At 39.7% G+C, this 16,817-nt stretch overlaps 1 protein-coding gene across 1 annotated transcript in view; it reads right to left on the bottom strand.

Annotated features, from left to right (window-relative positions):
- Positions 1-7,692, bottom strand: part of LOC106594783 (uncharacterized) — a 7,810-nt gene extending 118 nt beyond the window's left edge. The window contains exons 1-6 of the mRNA XM_045713594.2: positions 7,156-7,692; positions 2,265-2,366; positions 1,378-2,019; positions 1,032-1,168; positions 824-933; positions 1-486 (exon numbers count right to left, since the gene is read on the bottom strand). The exon at positions 1-486 is cut by the window's left edge and continues 118 nt beyond it. Of these exons, the coding sequence (XP_045569550.1) occupies positions 354-486; positions 824-933; positions 1,032-1,168; positions 1,378-2,019; positions 2,265-2,366; positions 7,156-7,303 (1,272 nt within the window). The 5' untranslated portion in view covers positions 7,304-7,692 and the 3' untranslated portion in view covers positions 1-353. The remainder of the gene's footprint in view (positions 487-823; positions 934-1,031; positions 1,169-1,377; positions 2,020-2,264; positions 2,367-7,155) is intronic.
- Positions 7,693-16,817: the final 9,125 nt, after the last annotated feature.

Raw genomic sequence — 16,817 nt, 5'->3', positions numbered from 1 at the left:
AATATTTAGCAAGAAGACTAAACTAAAAAGTAATAATAATACAAATTAGCATCAGCTTTATATTGAGTCAGTGAACCTCTACAACTGTGATAATTAAGATTGATTCATTTCCTTTGAATTTGAGTCCTTAGTGGTGAATTTCCACAACAACAGAGAGAAAAGTTATTCTGTTATCAATTCATTGTATTGTTATTGCATATGTTTTGTTATTTTATTACAATGTATTATTACATTTGCATTGTTATATATTGTATGTACTTGACAAGGTAAACAGAATGAGCAGAAAATAGTTTATGATTGAAAGTACTTATCATAATCCTATTTAGCAGTTGAGAGAGTACCGAGGAGGAATCCTATTTCTCACAGATCCATCTGTATTTATAGGAACAGTCATAGTCCCACCATTCTCCTTTGTCTGATGTCCAGGAGTAGAAATACACACAGTTCTCAGCTCTTCCACCATTAGGATCTCCACTGTTCCAATACCTGTAGAAGATACAACACATAGAATCAGGCTGTCCACTGTTCCAATACCTGTAGGAGAAACAACACATAGAATCAGGCTGTCCACTGTTCCAATACCTGTAGGAGAAACAACACATAGAATCAGACTGTCCACTGTTCCAATACCTGTAGAAGAAACAACACATATAATCAGACTGTCCACTGTTCCAACACCTGTAGGAGAAACAACAAATAGAATCAGGCTGTCCACTGTTCCAACACCTGTAGGAGAAACAACACATATAATCAGACTGTCCACTCTGAACCTACTACTCCAGACAGTGATGTCATGGTGACACAGAATTCATGAATGTCTTACTTTGTGGTCAGTGGTGTGTTGTCCACCCATTTCCAGGTCCCCTCAGTAACAGAGTCAGTCAGACCAATCCAGACATAGTTCTTCCGTCCACATAACCAATTGACCAATGTCTGTAGTAGTGGGAGAGAGACAACATTGTTAAAACATACCCATTACTGCTCGCTATCTCTCTCTCTCTCTTTTTTCTCTATACCTCACACACACACACCTGTTGTTCTTGGCTGTTGATGACCACCAGGTGTGCTCCTCTATTTCTGCAGTCCTGTCTGCTCTCCTCCCAGGATTTGGACTCAGTAGAGACGTAGTAACAACTGCTACCAAGCTTCTTCCATCCTTGAGGACACACTAGAAGTTGAACATTTCTTGCTTTAGTCACTTTAATACAACATTGAATTAAGTATCAATCAAACACTCAAGTAAGACATGGCACTAACTAATGGATGGTTTGGAAGCATCATTTTTCATTTAATATAAGTTAAATTCCTGTCTGTAAGTGACATGTGAACTGATACAGAGACTGTCAAACAGAACAATCATGAGACAATTTGACTCACCTTTCTCAACTGAAGATTGTTTCAGACGTTCTATCTCTTTCTGTAGCTGGTCTCTCTCTTTGGTCAGGGTGTTGCAACTGGTCTGTAGCTGGTCTCTCTCTTTGGTCAGGGTGTTGTAGCTGGTCTGTAGCTTGTCTTTCTCTTTGGTCAAGGTGTTGTAATTGGTCTGAAGCTGGTCTCTCTCTTTGGTCAGGGTGTTGTAACTGGTCTGTAGCTGGTCTTTCTCTTTGGTCAAGGTGTTGTAACTGGTCTGTAGCTGGTCTCTCTCTTTGGTCAGGGTGTTGTGACTGGTCTGTAGCTGGTCTCTCTCTTTGGTCAGGGTGTTGTAACTGGTCTGAAGCTGGTCTCTCTCTTTGATCAGAGTGTTATTGCTAGTCTGTAGCAGGCCTCTCTCTTCAGTCAGGTTGTTGCTGCTGGTCTGTAGCTGATCTCTCTCTTTGGTCAGGGTGTTGTTGCTAGTCTGTAGCAGGTCTCTCTCTTCAGTCAGGATGTTGCTGCTGGTCTGTAGCTGGTCTCTCTCTTTAATCAGGGTGTTGTTGCCAGTCTGTAGCTGGTCTCTCTCTACAGTCAGGTTGTTGCCGCTAATCTGTAGCTGTTCCCACTCTTTAGTCAGGGTGTTGGAGCTGGTCAATTGGTTTCTCTCTGTGAAATAATACGATCAACGACAAAGGTAACAGTGGAAATGTTAATCAGATATTACCAGGGTTGGGGTCAATCGCATTTCAATTCCAGTCAATTCAGGAAATACACTGGAATTCCAATTGATTTCCAATTCTTGGAATTGGAATTTGGTTTACTTTCTGATTTGACTGGAATGTAAATGTAATTGAACCCTGGTCATTACACCACTGATGATGAAGAATGTTTGAGTGAGAACATAAACTCACGGTAGAGTAACAGGCCTATGATCCCAGCCAGTAGGAGAACACACAGCAGCCCAAGACACACTGCAGCAGCTCCAGAGTATCTCTTCCACCACTGACAAAACACTGAAACAAATTATTACCACAAGAGCTTGCTATTTTTCAGCTTTTTATTTGTGTCTACATTTGTTTTCAGTTGCTCTTTGAATCAGTGAGGGAAGTACACAAGCTTGTCATGTGACAGAACACCAGAACTAAGTTCCAGTACCTCACATTTTATACTGCTTGACTTCCAGAACCTCTTACAGAATATTGGCTTAAACATATTGCATAGTTCAGGCACCCAAAATGACTGCCGGCACCTATTTCAATCCAAATTAAATTTCATTTGTCATTTGCTTCGTAAACAACAGGTGTATGCTAATAGTAAAATTCTGACTTACGGGTCCTTTTCCAACAATGCCGAGTTGATGATACAACATTTAACCTCTATGGGACCGGCGGGACGAATTCGTCCCACCTACGTAACAGCCAGTTGAATCCTGTGGCACGATTTTCAAAACCTTTGAAATGCTATTACTTCAATTTCTCAAACATATGACTATTTTACAGCTATTTAAAGACAAGACTCTCGTTAATCTAACCACACTGTCCGATTTCAAAAAGGCTTTACAACGAAAGCAAAACATTAGATTATGTCAGCAGAGTACACAGCCAGAAATAATCAGACACCCATTTTTCAAGCTAGCATATAATGTCACAAAAACCCAGAAGACAGCTAAATGCAGCACTAACCTTTGATGATCTTCATCAGATGACACACCTAGGACATTATGTTATACAGAACATGCATTTTTTGTTCAATCAAGTTCATATTTATATCAAAAACCAGCTTTTTACATTAGCATGTTACGTTCAGAAAAAGCAAACTTCCAGGGAATTTACTAAAAATTTACTAAATTACTCACGATAAACGTTCACAAAAAGCATAACAATTATTTTAAGAATTATAGATACATTACTCCTCTATACACTCGATATGTCCGATTTTAAAATAGCTTTTCGGATGAAGCACATTTTGCAATATTCTGAGTAGATAGCCCGGCATCACAGGGCTAGCTATTTAGACACCCGGCAAGTTTAGCCTTCACCAAAATCCCATTTACTATAACAAAAATGGTCTTACCTTTCCTGTTCTTCGTCAGAATGCACTCCCAGGACTGCTACTTCAATAACAAATGTTGGTTTGGTCCAAAATAATCCATCGTTATATCCGAATAGCGGCGTTTTGTTCGTGCGTCCCAGACACTATCCGAAATGGTAAATAACGGTCGTGCGCATGGCGCATTTCGTGACAAAAAAATTCTAAATATTCCCCATTACCGTACTTCGAAGCATGTCAACCACTGTTTAAAATCAATTTTTATGCCATTATTCTCGTAAAAAAGCGATAATATTCTGACCGGGAATCTGCAATTAGCTAAACAGCCGAAGGAAAATACTGCACGGGGTCGAATCGGGCACGCGCCTAATTCCATTGTCCTCTGATGGGCCACTTTGAAAAGGCGATAATGTGTTTCAGCCTGAGGCTGCCTTGTCATCGTTCAGGTTTTTCCTGGGCTCTGAGAGCCTATTGGAGCCCTAGGAAATGTCACGTTACAGCTAAGATCCTGACTCTTCAATACACAGAAGCAAGAACAACAACACCTTGTCAGACAGGCCACTTCCTGCATGAAACCTTCTCAGGTTTTTGCCTGCCATATGAGTTCTGTTATACTCACAGACACCATTCAAACAGTTTTAGAAACTTTAGGGTGTTTTCTATCCAAAGTCAATAATTATATGCATATTCTAGTTACTGGGCAGGAGTCGTAACCAGATTAAATCGGGTACGTTTTTTATCCGGATGTGAAAATACTGCCCCCTAGCCCAAAGAAGTTAAAATAGTGACACAAAGAATAAATACACAGTGAATAATGATGAAGAATAACAAGTCTAAATAACATGGCTACAGTGCATTTGGAAAGTATTTCGACCCTTGACTTTTTCCACATTTTGTTACGTTACAGCCTTATTCTAAAACGGATTAAATTGTTTTTTTCCCTCATCCCCAAAAAAATCTAACTTAGTTGCCAGAAAGGAAGGACATTTCTCAAGGATTTCACTTTGAGGCAAATGGTGACTTTAAACAGTTACAGAGTTAAATGGCTGTGATAGGAGAAAACTGAGGATTGATCCACATTGTAGGTACTTCACATTGCTAACCTAATTGACAGAGTGAAAAGGAAGCTTGTACAGAATATAAATATTACATAACATGCACCCTGTTTGCAACAAGGCACTAAAGTAATACTGCAAAAGCATGTGGCAAAGCAGTTCACTTTTTGTATTGAATACAAAGTGTTATACTTGGGGCAAATCCAATACAACACATTACCGAGTACCACTCTCCATACTGTCAATCAGAGTGGTGGCTGCATCATGTTATGGGTATGCTTGTAATCGTTAAGGACTGGGGAGTTTTCAGGATAAAAAATTAAACAGAATGGAGCAAAGCAAAGGCAAAATCCTAGAGGAAAACCTGGTTCAGTCTGCTTTACACCAGACACTTGGAGAAAAATTCAACTTTCAACAGGACAATAACTTAAAACACAAGGCCAAATCTATACTGGAGTTTGCAGAGTTACAGTTTTGACTTAAATCTGCATGAAAATCTATGGTAAGACTTGAAAATTGTTGTCTAGCAATGATCAACAACCAATTTGACCAAGCTAGAAGAATATTTTTTAAGAATAATGGGCAAATATTATACAATCCAGGTCTACAAAGCTCTTAGAAACTTACCCAGAGACTCACAGCTGTAATCGCTGCCAAAGGTGATTCTAACATGTACTGTCTTGGGTGTGTGAATATTTATGTAAATGAGAAATGTCAGTATTTATTTGTGTGTGTGTGGGCATATCAAATCAAATTTTATTAGTCACATGCGCCCAATACAACAGGTGTAGACTTTACAGTGAAATGCTTACTTACGAGCCCCTAACTAACAATGCAGTTAAAACATTTCAACAATAAAAATACGGATAAGAATAAGAAATAAAAGGAACAAGTAATTAAAGAGCAGCAGTAAAATAACAATAGTGAGACTATATACAGGGGGGGTGCCAGTACAGAGTCAATGTGTGGGGGCACCGGTTAGTTGAGGTAATATGTACATGTAGGTAGAGTTATTAAATTGACTATGCATAGATGATGACAACAGAGAGTAGCAGCGGTATAAAAGAGGGGGAGCGAGGTGGGGGGCAATGCAAATAGTCTGGGTAGCCATTTGATTAGGTGTTCAGGAGTCTTATGGTTTGGGGGTAGAAGCTGTTTAGAAGCCTCTTGGACCTAGACTTGGCACTCCGGTACCCTTTGCCGTGCGTAAGCAGAGAGAACAGTCTATGACTGGGGTGGCTGGAGTCTTTGACAATTTTTAGGGCCTTCCTCTGACACCGCCTGGTTTAGAGGTCCAGGCAGTGATGCAATCAGTCAGGATGATATTGATGGTGCAGCTGTGGACTCTTTTGAGGATCTGAGGACCCATGCCAAATCTTTTCAGTCTCCTGAGGAGGAATAGATTTTGTCGTGCCCTCTTCAAGACTGTCTTGTTGTGCTTGGACCATGTTAGTTTGTTGGTGATGTGGACACAAAGGAACTTGAAGCTCTCAACCTGCTCCACTGCAGCCCTGTCAATGAGAATGGAGGCGTGCTCGGTCCTCTTTTTCCTGTAGTCCAAAATCATATTGTGTGTGTGTGTGTGTGTGTGTGTGTGTGTGTGTGTGTGTGTGTGTGTGTGTGTGTGTGTGTGTGTGTGTGTGTGTGTGTGTGTGTGTGTGTGTGTGTGTGTGTGTGTGTGTGTTTGTAGAGTCCAGTGTGTGTGTGTGTTTGTAGAGTCCAGTGTGTGTGTGTTTGTAGAGTCCAGTGTGTGTGCATAGAGTCAGTGTAGAAAAGGTGCAAAAAGGTTTGTGCTTGTTGGTGTGTGTGTTGTCATGGAAATTCCAACCAATCAAGGAGAGACTTTGTTATTTCTTCAAACAATCAATCTTTATTGATAATAATTGCAATAATGGAGCTGGTCGACTGTGAGGTGGAAGGTCAAATGACGCAAGAAGTTGAGGAACCTCATATAGTCAGGCTGTCTCATACAGAAAACAGGTGATCTTGGCATGTGTACGTGTTGGGAGAAACAGGACTAAACTGTTGTAAATGGTATACAATTGGGTCGTCTCGTCTCCTGTAGCAACTGCCGGTTCTTCTAATCCTATAGTGACAACTAAAACAATCAGAGCAACAGGAAACAGGAAATCACTCTAGACATAGTTAGCCAGCAAGACGGTTTCACACCCATTAACCTAAACAAACCACAAGCATTAATTTTTCTCCCAGCAACAGGCTTAAACCAGGACAACAGCTTTATCAGACTGGTGTGGGGGAAACAACACTTTGATCTGCTTTTGTTTGATTAAAGTTAATTCTCTTCTGACTAACAGGAAACCATAGGTCGCGCCATTCAGCTCTTGGTTGTGCGCCCAGAACGAACAATGGAGGGTGGGGTCTAATTCCCTAGTTAGGTTCCTACACTGCACACACATTTCTATCTTACATGATCTAGTTTCTCTAATAATAATAACTAAGCAACTCAGCTTAAGGAAAGATTTTTGAGCATACAAGAATCAGTAAGGTTTACCAGAAAATTGCCCTTACTGTGTGTGTGTGTGTGTGTGTGTGTGTGTGTGTGTGTGTGTGTGTGTGTGTGTGTGTGTGTGTGTGTGTGTGTGTGTGTGTGTGTGTGTGTGTGTGTGTGTGTGTGTGTGTGTGTGTGTGTGTGTGTGTGTGTGTGTGTGTCTAGCACTATAACAGCATAAAATGTTACCTGAATGTTGATCACCAACTCCATCCTTCTTGCAGGGCATGATGGGTCTTTTGTGGTTGTAAATATGATCATCAATATCAATGGTCTTTATTTCATTGGGTTCTTCGTCTTCAAATCCATTTGTGTATTCATAGATTCCCTTTGACATCTTTATACGCTTGTGCTCAAATGCAGTAACAGTAGACTGTTGTAACTTCTGTTCATCTAACTTCTACTGCTGTAACTTCTACTGCTGTAACTTCTACTGCTGTAACTTCTACTGCTGTAACTTCTACTGCTGTAACTTCTACTGCTGTAACTTCTACTGTTGTAACTTCTACTGCTGTAACTTCTACTGCTGTAACTTCTACTGTTGTAACTTCTAGTACTGTAACTTCTACTACTGTAACTTCTACTGTTGTAACTTCTACTGCTGTAACTTCTACTGCTGTATCTTCTACTGCTGTAATTTCTACTGCTGTAACTTCTACTGTTGTAAGGTCTGCTGTTATCTCAGTTGTAGGTTTGTGTCTGTTCTCTGCACAGCTGGAGCCTCTGTGTGACTCAGTCTAATGTAAGAGACAGTTTTAACTGTCAACCTCATTAAAGGGGAAACTGTCTAACCAATAGTATGACACTAACCACCACCATGTGACTCCAGACTTATTTTCTGAAAACCATGTTTGTTTACCACAGTGAAGATTAGTTTATATATTTAGTTTATATTAGTTTAGTTCACCACAGTGTAGATTAGTTTGTATATTTAGTTTATATTAGTTTAGTTTACCACAGTGTAGATTAGTTTGTATATTTAGTTTATATTAGTTTAGTTCACCACAGTGTAGATTAGTTTGTATATTTAGTTTATATTAGTTTAGTTTACCACAGTGTAGATTAGTTTGTATATTTAGTTTATATTAGTTTAGTTCACCACAGTGTAGATTAGTTTGTATATTTAGTTTATATTAGTTTAGTTTACCACAGTGTAGATTAGTTTGTATATTTAGTTTATATTAGTTTAGTTTACCACAGTGTAGATTAGTTTGTATATTTAGTTTATATTAGTTTAGTTCACCACAGTGTAGATTAGTTTGTATATTTAGTTTATATTAGTTTAGTTTACCACAGTGTAGATTAGTTTGTATATTTAGTTTATATTAGTTTAGCTCACCACAGTGTAGATTAGTTTGTATATTTAGTTTATATTAGTTTAGTTCACCACAGTGTAGATTAGTTTGTATATTTAGTTTATATTAGTTTAGTTTACCACAGTGTATATACATTTTGATGTATATACATGTGATTAAAGCATTGAATATTTTACATGGAGTAAAATGGGACCCTGTGAATTCACACACACATCACAGAGCATGACTGTAGTTCTGAGAGGTTACGTATCACTACACAGTGGATTCTACTAATCACAGCTTGAAGATGAAGAGTTAATTATTATCTTTGTAGTGTTGTGGCAAGAACTAAAACATGCACCTCTTGGGGTTCCCAGGACTGAGTCTTGCCCTCTGTGGTCGTCCATCAATGGCCAGTTTAATACACTATGCTGTGTCCTGTGTGACATGGACACCAGAGAGAATAGTTATTCAAAGATGTCTCTGTCTTTCTCAGAGAGGGCGTGAAGTCTACATTTACTGTATCCTGTGTGACATTGACACCAGAGTCAAGAGTTATTCAGAGACATTTATACACACTTCTTCTTTCTTCTTCTTCTGATCAATTGCATAAGACCTGGCTCAGATTAGAGTACTACACTTCTCAAGGGGTGTGTCTGAGGAGTCCTGTGGGTAATTCCTCCCTTCCTTCACCAGTAATAAGGGGTGTGTCTGAGGAGTCCTGTGTGTAATTCCTACCTTCCTTCACCAGTAATAAGGGGCGTGTCTGAGGAGTCCTGTGTGTAATTCCTCCCTTCCTTCACATACATGAAGTGAACATTTCAGCATTTGCCGTATGGTTAGTGAGGAAGTCTATATTGCAAATGTACGGTCCCTTACTAGATGTCCGCGAACGTTTGTATTCATCATAAGGGAGGTTTCTGAGTCAAAGGTGAACAAGGTGATTAGCTCACTAAAGAACTCTAAATCCAAAGATGTGTTTGGGCTGGACTCTACCTTTCTTAAAAACTACAAAGAGTCACTCATTGGCCCCATTACTAAGGTCACCAACACATCTATTGGTCTGGGGGTGTTTCCAAGGGTATGGAAGTCAGCCATAATAACGGCCATCTTTAAATCGGGCGACCCTGCTGACGTGAGTAACTACAGGCCCATTAGTATACTACCTGTGGTGTCGAAGGTTGTTGAAAAGTGTGTAGCAGAAAAACTGATTTCCCACCTCAACAACAGCCCCTTCACATTACACTCCATGCAGTTTGGCTTCAGAGCGAAACACTCCACAGAAACGGCCAACTGCTTTCTTCTGGAAAATGTGAAGTCCAAGATGGACAAAGGGGGCGTTGTTGGGGCTGTGTTTCTGGACCTAAGGAAGGCTTTCGATACTGTTAACCATGAGATTCTCATCACAAAATTGTCCAAGTTCAACTTTCCCCCGATGCCTTGAGATGGATGAAATCATACCTTGAAGGCAGAACTCAGTGTGTCAGAGTGAGCAATGAGCTGTCGCCCACTCTTAGCTATGATGTGGGTGTGCCCCAAGGGTCAATACTGGAGCCCCTCCTGTTCAGCCTGTACATTAATGATCTGCCTTCCGTCTGCACTGGGTCTGAAGTTCAAATGTATGCAGATGATACAGTGATATATGTGCATGCAAAGAGCAAACAACAAGCTGCACAAGAACTCACTACTGTAATGGTCCAGGTTACAAAGTGGCTCAGTGACTCGTGTTTGCATCTCAATGTGAAAAAAACAGTTTGCATGTTCTTCACAAAGAGGGCAACAGATGCTACTGAGCCAGATGTCTATGTGTCAGGGGAGAAGCTCCAGGTGGTATCTGATTTTAAGTACCTTGGAATCATACTTGATTCCAACCTCTCTTTTAAAAAGCATGTGAAAAAGGTAATTCAAATAATTAAATTCAACCTAGCTAATTTCCGATTTATACGAAATTGTTTGACCACAGAGGTAGCAAAACTGTATTTCAAATCGATGATACTCCCCCACTTAACCTGTTAGGGCTAGGGGGCAGCATTTGCACGTCTGGATAAAAAAAATGTACCCGATTTAATCTGGTTACTAATCCTACCCAGTAACTAGAATATGCATATACTTATTATATATGGATAGAAAACACTCTAAAGTTTCTAAAACTGTTTGAATGGTGTCTGTGAGTATAACAGAACTCATTTGGCAGGCAAAACCCTGAGACATTTTCTGACAGGAAGTGGATACCTGATGTGTTGTATTACCTTTAAACCTATCCCATTGAAAAACACAGGGGCTGAGGAATATTTTGGCACTTCCTATTGCTTCCACTAGATGTCACCAGCCTTTACAAAGTGTTTCGAGTCTTCTGGAGGGAGATCTGACCGAACAAGAGCCATGGAACGATGATGTCCCAATAGACACCTGGCGCGCGAGTTCATGTTGGGTACCCTCGTTCCAATACGTTATAAAAGAGTATGCATTCGTCCACCTTGAATATTATTCATGTTCTGGTTAAAAAAGGCCCTAATGATTTATGCTATACAACGTTTGACATGTTTGAACGAACGTAAATATATTTTTTCCCCTCGTTCATGACGAGAAGTCCGGCTGGCTTAGATCATGTGCTAACAAGACGGAGATTTTTGGACATAAATGATGAGCTTTTTTGAACAAAACTACATTCGTTATGGACCTGTGATACCTGGAAGTGACATCTGATGAAGAGAATCAAAGGTAATGGATTATTTACATAGTATTTTCGATTTTAGATCTTCCCAACATGACGTCTAGTCTGTATCGCAACGCGTATTTTTCTGGGCGCAGTGCTCAGATTATTGCAAAGTGTGATTTCCCAGTAAGGTTATTTTTAAATCTGGCAAGTTGATTGCGTTCAAGAGATGTAAATCTATAATTCTTTAAATGACAATATAATATTTTACCAATGTTTTCTAATTTTAATTATTTAATTTGTGACGCTGACTTGACTGCCGGTTATTGGAGGGAAACGATTTCCTCAACATCAATGCCATAGTAAAACGCTGTTTTTGGATATAAATATGAACTTGATAGAACTAAAAATGCATGCATTGTCTAACATAATGTCCTAGGAGTGTCATCTGATGGAGATTGTAAAAGGTTAGTGCATCATTTTAGCTGGTTTTATGGTTTTGGTTACCCTGTCTTCGAATTGACAAAACATTACACACAACTCTTGTAAATGTACTGTCCTAACATACTCTAAATTTATGCTTTCGCCGTAAAACCTTTTTGAAATCGTAAAACGTGGTTAGATTAAGGAGATGTTTATCTTTCAAAGGGTGTAAAATAGTTGTATGTTTGAAAAATTTGAATTTTGACATTTATTTGGATTCAAATTTGCCGCTCTTGAAATGCACCTGCTGTTGATGGAGTGCACCACGGGTGGCACGCTAGCGTCCCACCTAGCCCATAGAGGTTAACATACTGTTTGACTAGTTGGACCCAAGCTTGCTATACAACATTAAAACCTATTCAGTCTGTCTACAAACAGGCTCTCAAAGTGCTCGATAGGAAGCCCAATAGCCATCATCACTGTTACATCCTCAGAAAGCATGAGCTCCTGAGTTGGGAAAATCTTGTGCAATACACCGACACATGTCTTGTATTCAAGATCCTAAATGGCCTAGCTCCCCCTCCACTCAGTATTTTTGTAAAACAGAAAACCCAAACATATGGCAGCAGATCCACAAGGTCTGCCATGAGAGGTGACTGTATAGTTCCCTTAACCTCTATGGGCTAGTCCCACCCTTTTCTTCTAAATGGAAAAGACTTCCAAGACGAAACTTGGTGAGCATTGGTTTGGCATAATGGGCAGTTGGCCCCGAACAAGATGGAGTCGAGGCCTCAACGCTTTTTGAGTTAAGGTTTCTGGGATTAAAAGTCAAAAATTAAAATAGAGTGCTAATTTGACCACTTCACGTCAAAGTACATTTATTTATTTATTTTTAAATTTTACCAGGTAAGTTGACTGAGAACACATTCTCATTTGCAGCAACGACCTGGGGAATAGTTACAGGGGAGAGGAGGGGGGATGAATGAGCCAGTTAGAAACTGGGGGTTGATTAGGTGACCATGATGGTTTGAAGGCCAGTTTGGGAGTTTAACCAGGACACCAGGGTTAACACCCCTACTCTTACGATAAGTGACATGGGATATTTAATGACCTCAGAGAGTCAGGACACCCGTTTAACATCCCATCCAATAGACATCACCCTACACAGGACAATGTCCCCAATGACTGCCCTGGGGGATTGGGATATTTGATTTTAGACCAGAGGAAAGAGTGCCTCCTACTGGCCCTCCAACACCACTTCCAGCAGCATCTGGTCTCCCATCCAGGACCAACCCTGCTTAGCTTCAGAAGCAAGCCAGTAGTGGGATGCAGGGTGGTATGCTGCTGAACCTACGGTGTCAGGAAAAAAGGAACCAGACATTTATCTATCGTCATTTAAGAGAAATTGTGCAATGTCAAATTGGTGATATTCAAAAAAATTAGTTTTCTTTTCAAAAGAGTTACAGATCCAGTTGCAGCGTGTTCAGATGAATCTGTTAAGGCGGGTTTCGGAGCTCTGTGAGATTTCTGTGATTTTCTGTGATTTTCTGAAACAACACACACTCGTTCAACCCTGTGTAAATAAGTCAGTTCTTAACGTAAAGACTTAAAACTCAATACTCCATAAGAACCTAACCCAGGGAGGATATGTGTTCACTTTCAGCTTCCTGTGTCAACCAGAAGTGCCTTACAATGGTGTCACAGTAGCTGTTTCGAAGGGTTAAAAAGGTCAGATCTTTCCACAACTTCATATGTGTGATTAGGCAACCCTCATGAACTGTAAATCAGTCATTTCTCCAAACAGATGTCACAGAAAAGCTCACACACACACACACACACACACATGCACACACACACACACACACACACACACACACACACACACACACACACACACACACACACACACACACACACACACAGCGAGGATGGAGTGACGGAGTGCGGTGCTTAAAGACACACAGAGCCTGCAATGGCATTACCATTATCTCTAGGCTGTGCCGAATTCAACAAGATGCCCCGCTTGACCGTAGCTCGCTCGGCCCAATCAGGATATGTGTTTACTTATAGCTTCCCGTGCCAACCGGAAGTGTCTTAAATATGGGTAAAAGTAGCTGTTTCGAAGGGTTAAAAAAGTCAGATAATTTCAAAACTTCATATGTGTGACTAGGTAACCCTCATGAACTGTAATTCAGTCATTTATCCCATCAGATTTGCAAAATAATTAACACACACACACACAGCTAGGACATGGTGACCCAGTGTAGGGCTTAGAGACATATCGGGCCAGTCAATTATGTATTTCTGAAGTATTTTTGAGCATGTCAAATTCGTGATGCTAAATGCCCATTGAAACATATTGCAAATGTGACGCTTTTTGCAATATGATTCAACAGTGAAAAAACATCACCAAATGGACATGATGAAATCAACACAATGAGCGATGGAGAGGAACCACAGTCACTGCCCGTTCATCCCGAGTTCATCAGGCCAGTCAATTATGCATTTCTGCAGTATTTTTGAGCATGTCAAATTTGTGATGCTAAATGCCCATTGAAACATATTGCAAATGTGACGCGCATTTCGTGCCCGCGTCGACCGAAAGCTTTGTTTACTTTCCTCTGTTTAGCTAAATGGACATTCCCGGTCGGAATATTATCGCTTTTCTACGAGAAAAATGGCATTAAAATGGATTTTAAAACAGCGGTTGACATGCTTCGAAGTACGGTAATGGAATATTTAGATTTTTTTTGTCACGAATTGCGCCATGCGCGCGACCCTGATTTACCATTTCAGATAGTGTCTGGGACGCACGAACAAAACGCCGCTATTCGGATATAACGATGGATTATTTTGGACCAAACCAACATTTGTTATTGAAGTAGCAGTCCTGGGAGTGCATTCTGACGAAGACAACAAAAGGTAATCAAACTTTTATAATAGTAAAGCTGATATTGGTGAGTGCTAAACTTGCCGGCTGTCTAAATAGCTAGCCCGTGATGCCTGGGCTATGTACTTAGAATATTGCAAAATGTGCTTTCACCAAAAATCTATTTTAAAATTGGACATATCGAGTGCATAGAGGAGTTCTGTATCTATAATTCTTAAAATAATTGTTATGCTTTTTGTGAACGTTTATCGTGAGTAATTTAGTAAAATGTTAGCGAATTCCCCGGAAGTTTGCGGGGGGTATGCTAGTTCTGAACGTCACATGCTAATGTAAAAAGCTGGTTTTTGATATAAATATGAACTTGATTGAACAAAACATGCATGTATTGTATAACATAATGTCCTAGGGTTGTCATCTGATGAAGATCATCAAAGGTTAGTGCTGCATTTAGCTGTCTTCTGGGTTTTTGTGACATTATATGCTAGCTTGAAAAATGGGTGTCTGATTATTTCTGGCTTGGTACTCTGCTGACATAATCTAATGTTTTGCTTTCGTTGTAAAGCCTTTTTGAAATCGGACAGTGTGGTTAGATTAACGAGAGTCTTGTCTTTAAATAGCTGTAAAATAGTCATATGTTTGAGAAATTGAAGTAATAGGATTTTTAAGGTTTTGAAAATCGAGCCACAGGCTTCAAGTGGCTGTTACGTAGGTGGGACGAATTCGTCCCGCCTAGCCCATAGAGGTTAAAATCCATCAATGAAAGGCTTGCCAAACTTGATATCTTGGATATATTACGAGAGGACATCAATGCATTATGTGCTAGTCTAGAATTTATCGTCATTTAAGAATTTAGCCAACGTCAGATTGATGATCTAAGGAAAGAGAACACGGAGCTGAAAGGTACTGTAGACTGTATTCATAGCAAGGTGGAGGTGGTACAAAGGGAGAACAAACAACTTAAAGAAACCTTGCTTGATGTACAGTGTCGATCAATGCGGGACAATCTCATATTTTCAGGGATACCGGAGAATGACAACAGCAGAGGCTGTGAGGACACAGTCCGAGATTTTATGTCAACTCAACTAAAACTGCCCACTGATGTTGTGCGTGATGTCACTTTCTCCAGAGTCCATAGAATAGGTAAGGCCTCTGGAAATAGGCCACGGGCTATTATTGCATGTTTTGACAAAATTAAGCAAAAGGAAATGACGAAGAACATGGGCAGAGAACTCAGAAACACTGATTTTGGAATGAATGATCACTTCCCCACCGAGATCAATGAAAGGAGAAAAAAACTATATCCCATCATGAAGGAAAAACGTTGTCTGAATCAACGAGTCTCCATGGTGATGGATAAACTTTATATCAACGGGCAATTAAATCGGGACTCTAGAGTAACTCCCTGGCTATTTTAATTTAATGTTCAAATTTCAGTTTGTATGTTGTAGTGTATCATGACAACTTCAACTATAACGAATACATGCTCTATTGACCTTCACTTGACAAGGAAAGGGTTGCATATAGCTCAGGTTAATGTATGTAGCCTTCCTAACAAAATACATGAGGTTTTTAACCTCTATGGGCTAGGTGGGACGCTAGCGTGCCACCCGTGGTGCACTCCATCAACAGCAGGTGCATTTCAAGAGCGGCAAATTTGAATCCAAATAAATGTCAAAATTCAAATTTTTCAAACATACAACTATTTTACACCCTTTGAAAGATAAACATCTCCTTAATCTAACCACGTTTTACGATTTCAAAAAGGTTTTACGGCGAAAGCATAAATTTAGAGTATGTTAGGACAGTACATTTACAAGAGTTGTGTGTAATGTTTTGTCAAGTCAAAGACAGGGTCACCAAAACCATAAAACCAGCTAAAATGATGCACTAACCTTTTACAATCTCCATCAGATGACACTCCTAGGACATTATGTTAGACAATGCATGCATTTTTAGTTCTATCAAGTTCATATTTATATCCAAAAACAGCGTTTTACTATGGCATTGATGTTGAGGAAATCGTTTCCCTCCAATAACCGGCAGTCAAGTCAGCGTCACAAATTAAATAATTAAAATTAGAAAACATTGGTAAAATATTATATTGTCATTTAAAGAATTATAGATTTACATCTCTTGAACGCAATCAACTTGCCAGATTTAAAAATAACCTTACTGGGAAATCACACTTTGCAATAATCTGAGCACTGCGCCCAGAAAAATACGCGTTGCGATACAGACTAGACGTCATGTTGGGGAGATCTAAAATCGAAAATACTATGTAAATAATCCATTACCTTTGATTCTCTTCATCAGATGTCACTTCCAGGTATCACAGGTCCATAACGAATGTAGTTTTGTTCAAAAAAGCTCATCATTTATGTCCAAAAATCTCCGTCTTGTTAGCACATGATCTAAGCCAGCCGGACTTCTCGTCATGAACGAGGGGAAAAAATATATTTACGTTCGTTCAAACATGTCAAACGTTGTATAGCATAAATCATTAGGGCCTTTTTTAACCAGAACATGAATAATATTCAAGGTGGACGAATGCATACTCTTTTATAACGTATTGGAACGAGGGTACCCA

Source organism: Salmo salar, chromosome 08 (genome assembly GCF_965601325.2).
Source record: "Salmo salar chromosome 08, fSalSal1, whole genome shotgun sequence".
Lineage (NCBI taxonomy): Eukaryota > Metazoa > Chordata > Actinopteri > Salmoniformes > Salmonidae > Salmo > Salmo salar.
This window is presented reverse-complemented; position numbering and strand designations above follow the sequence as displayed.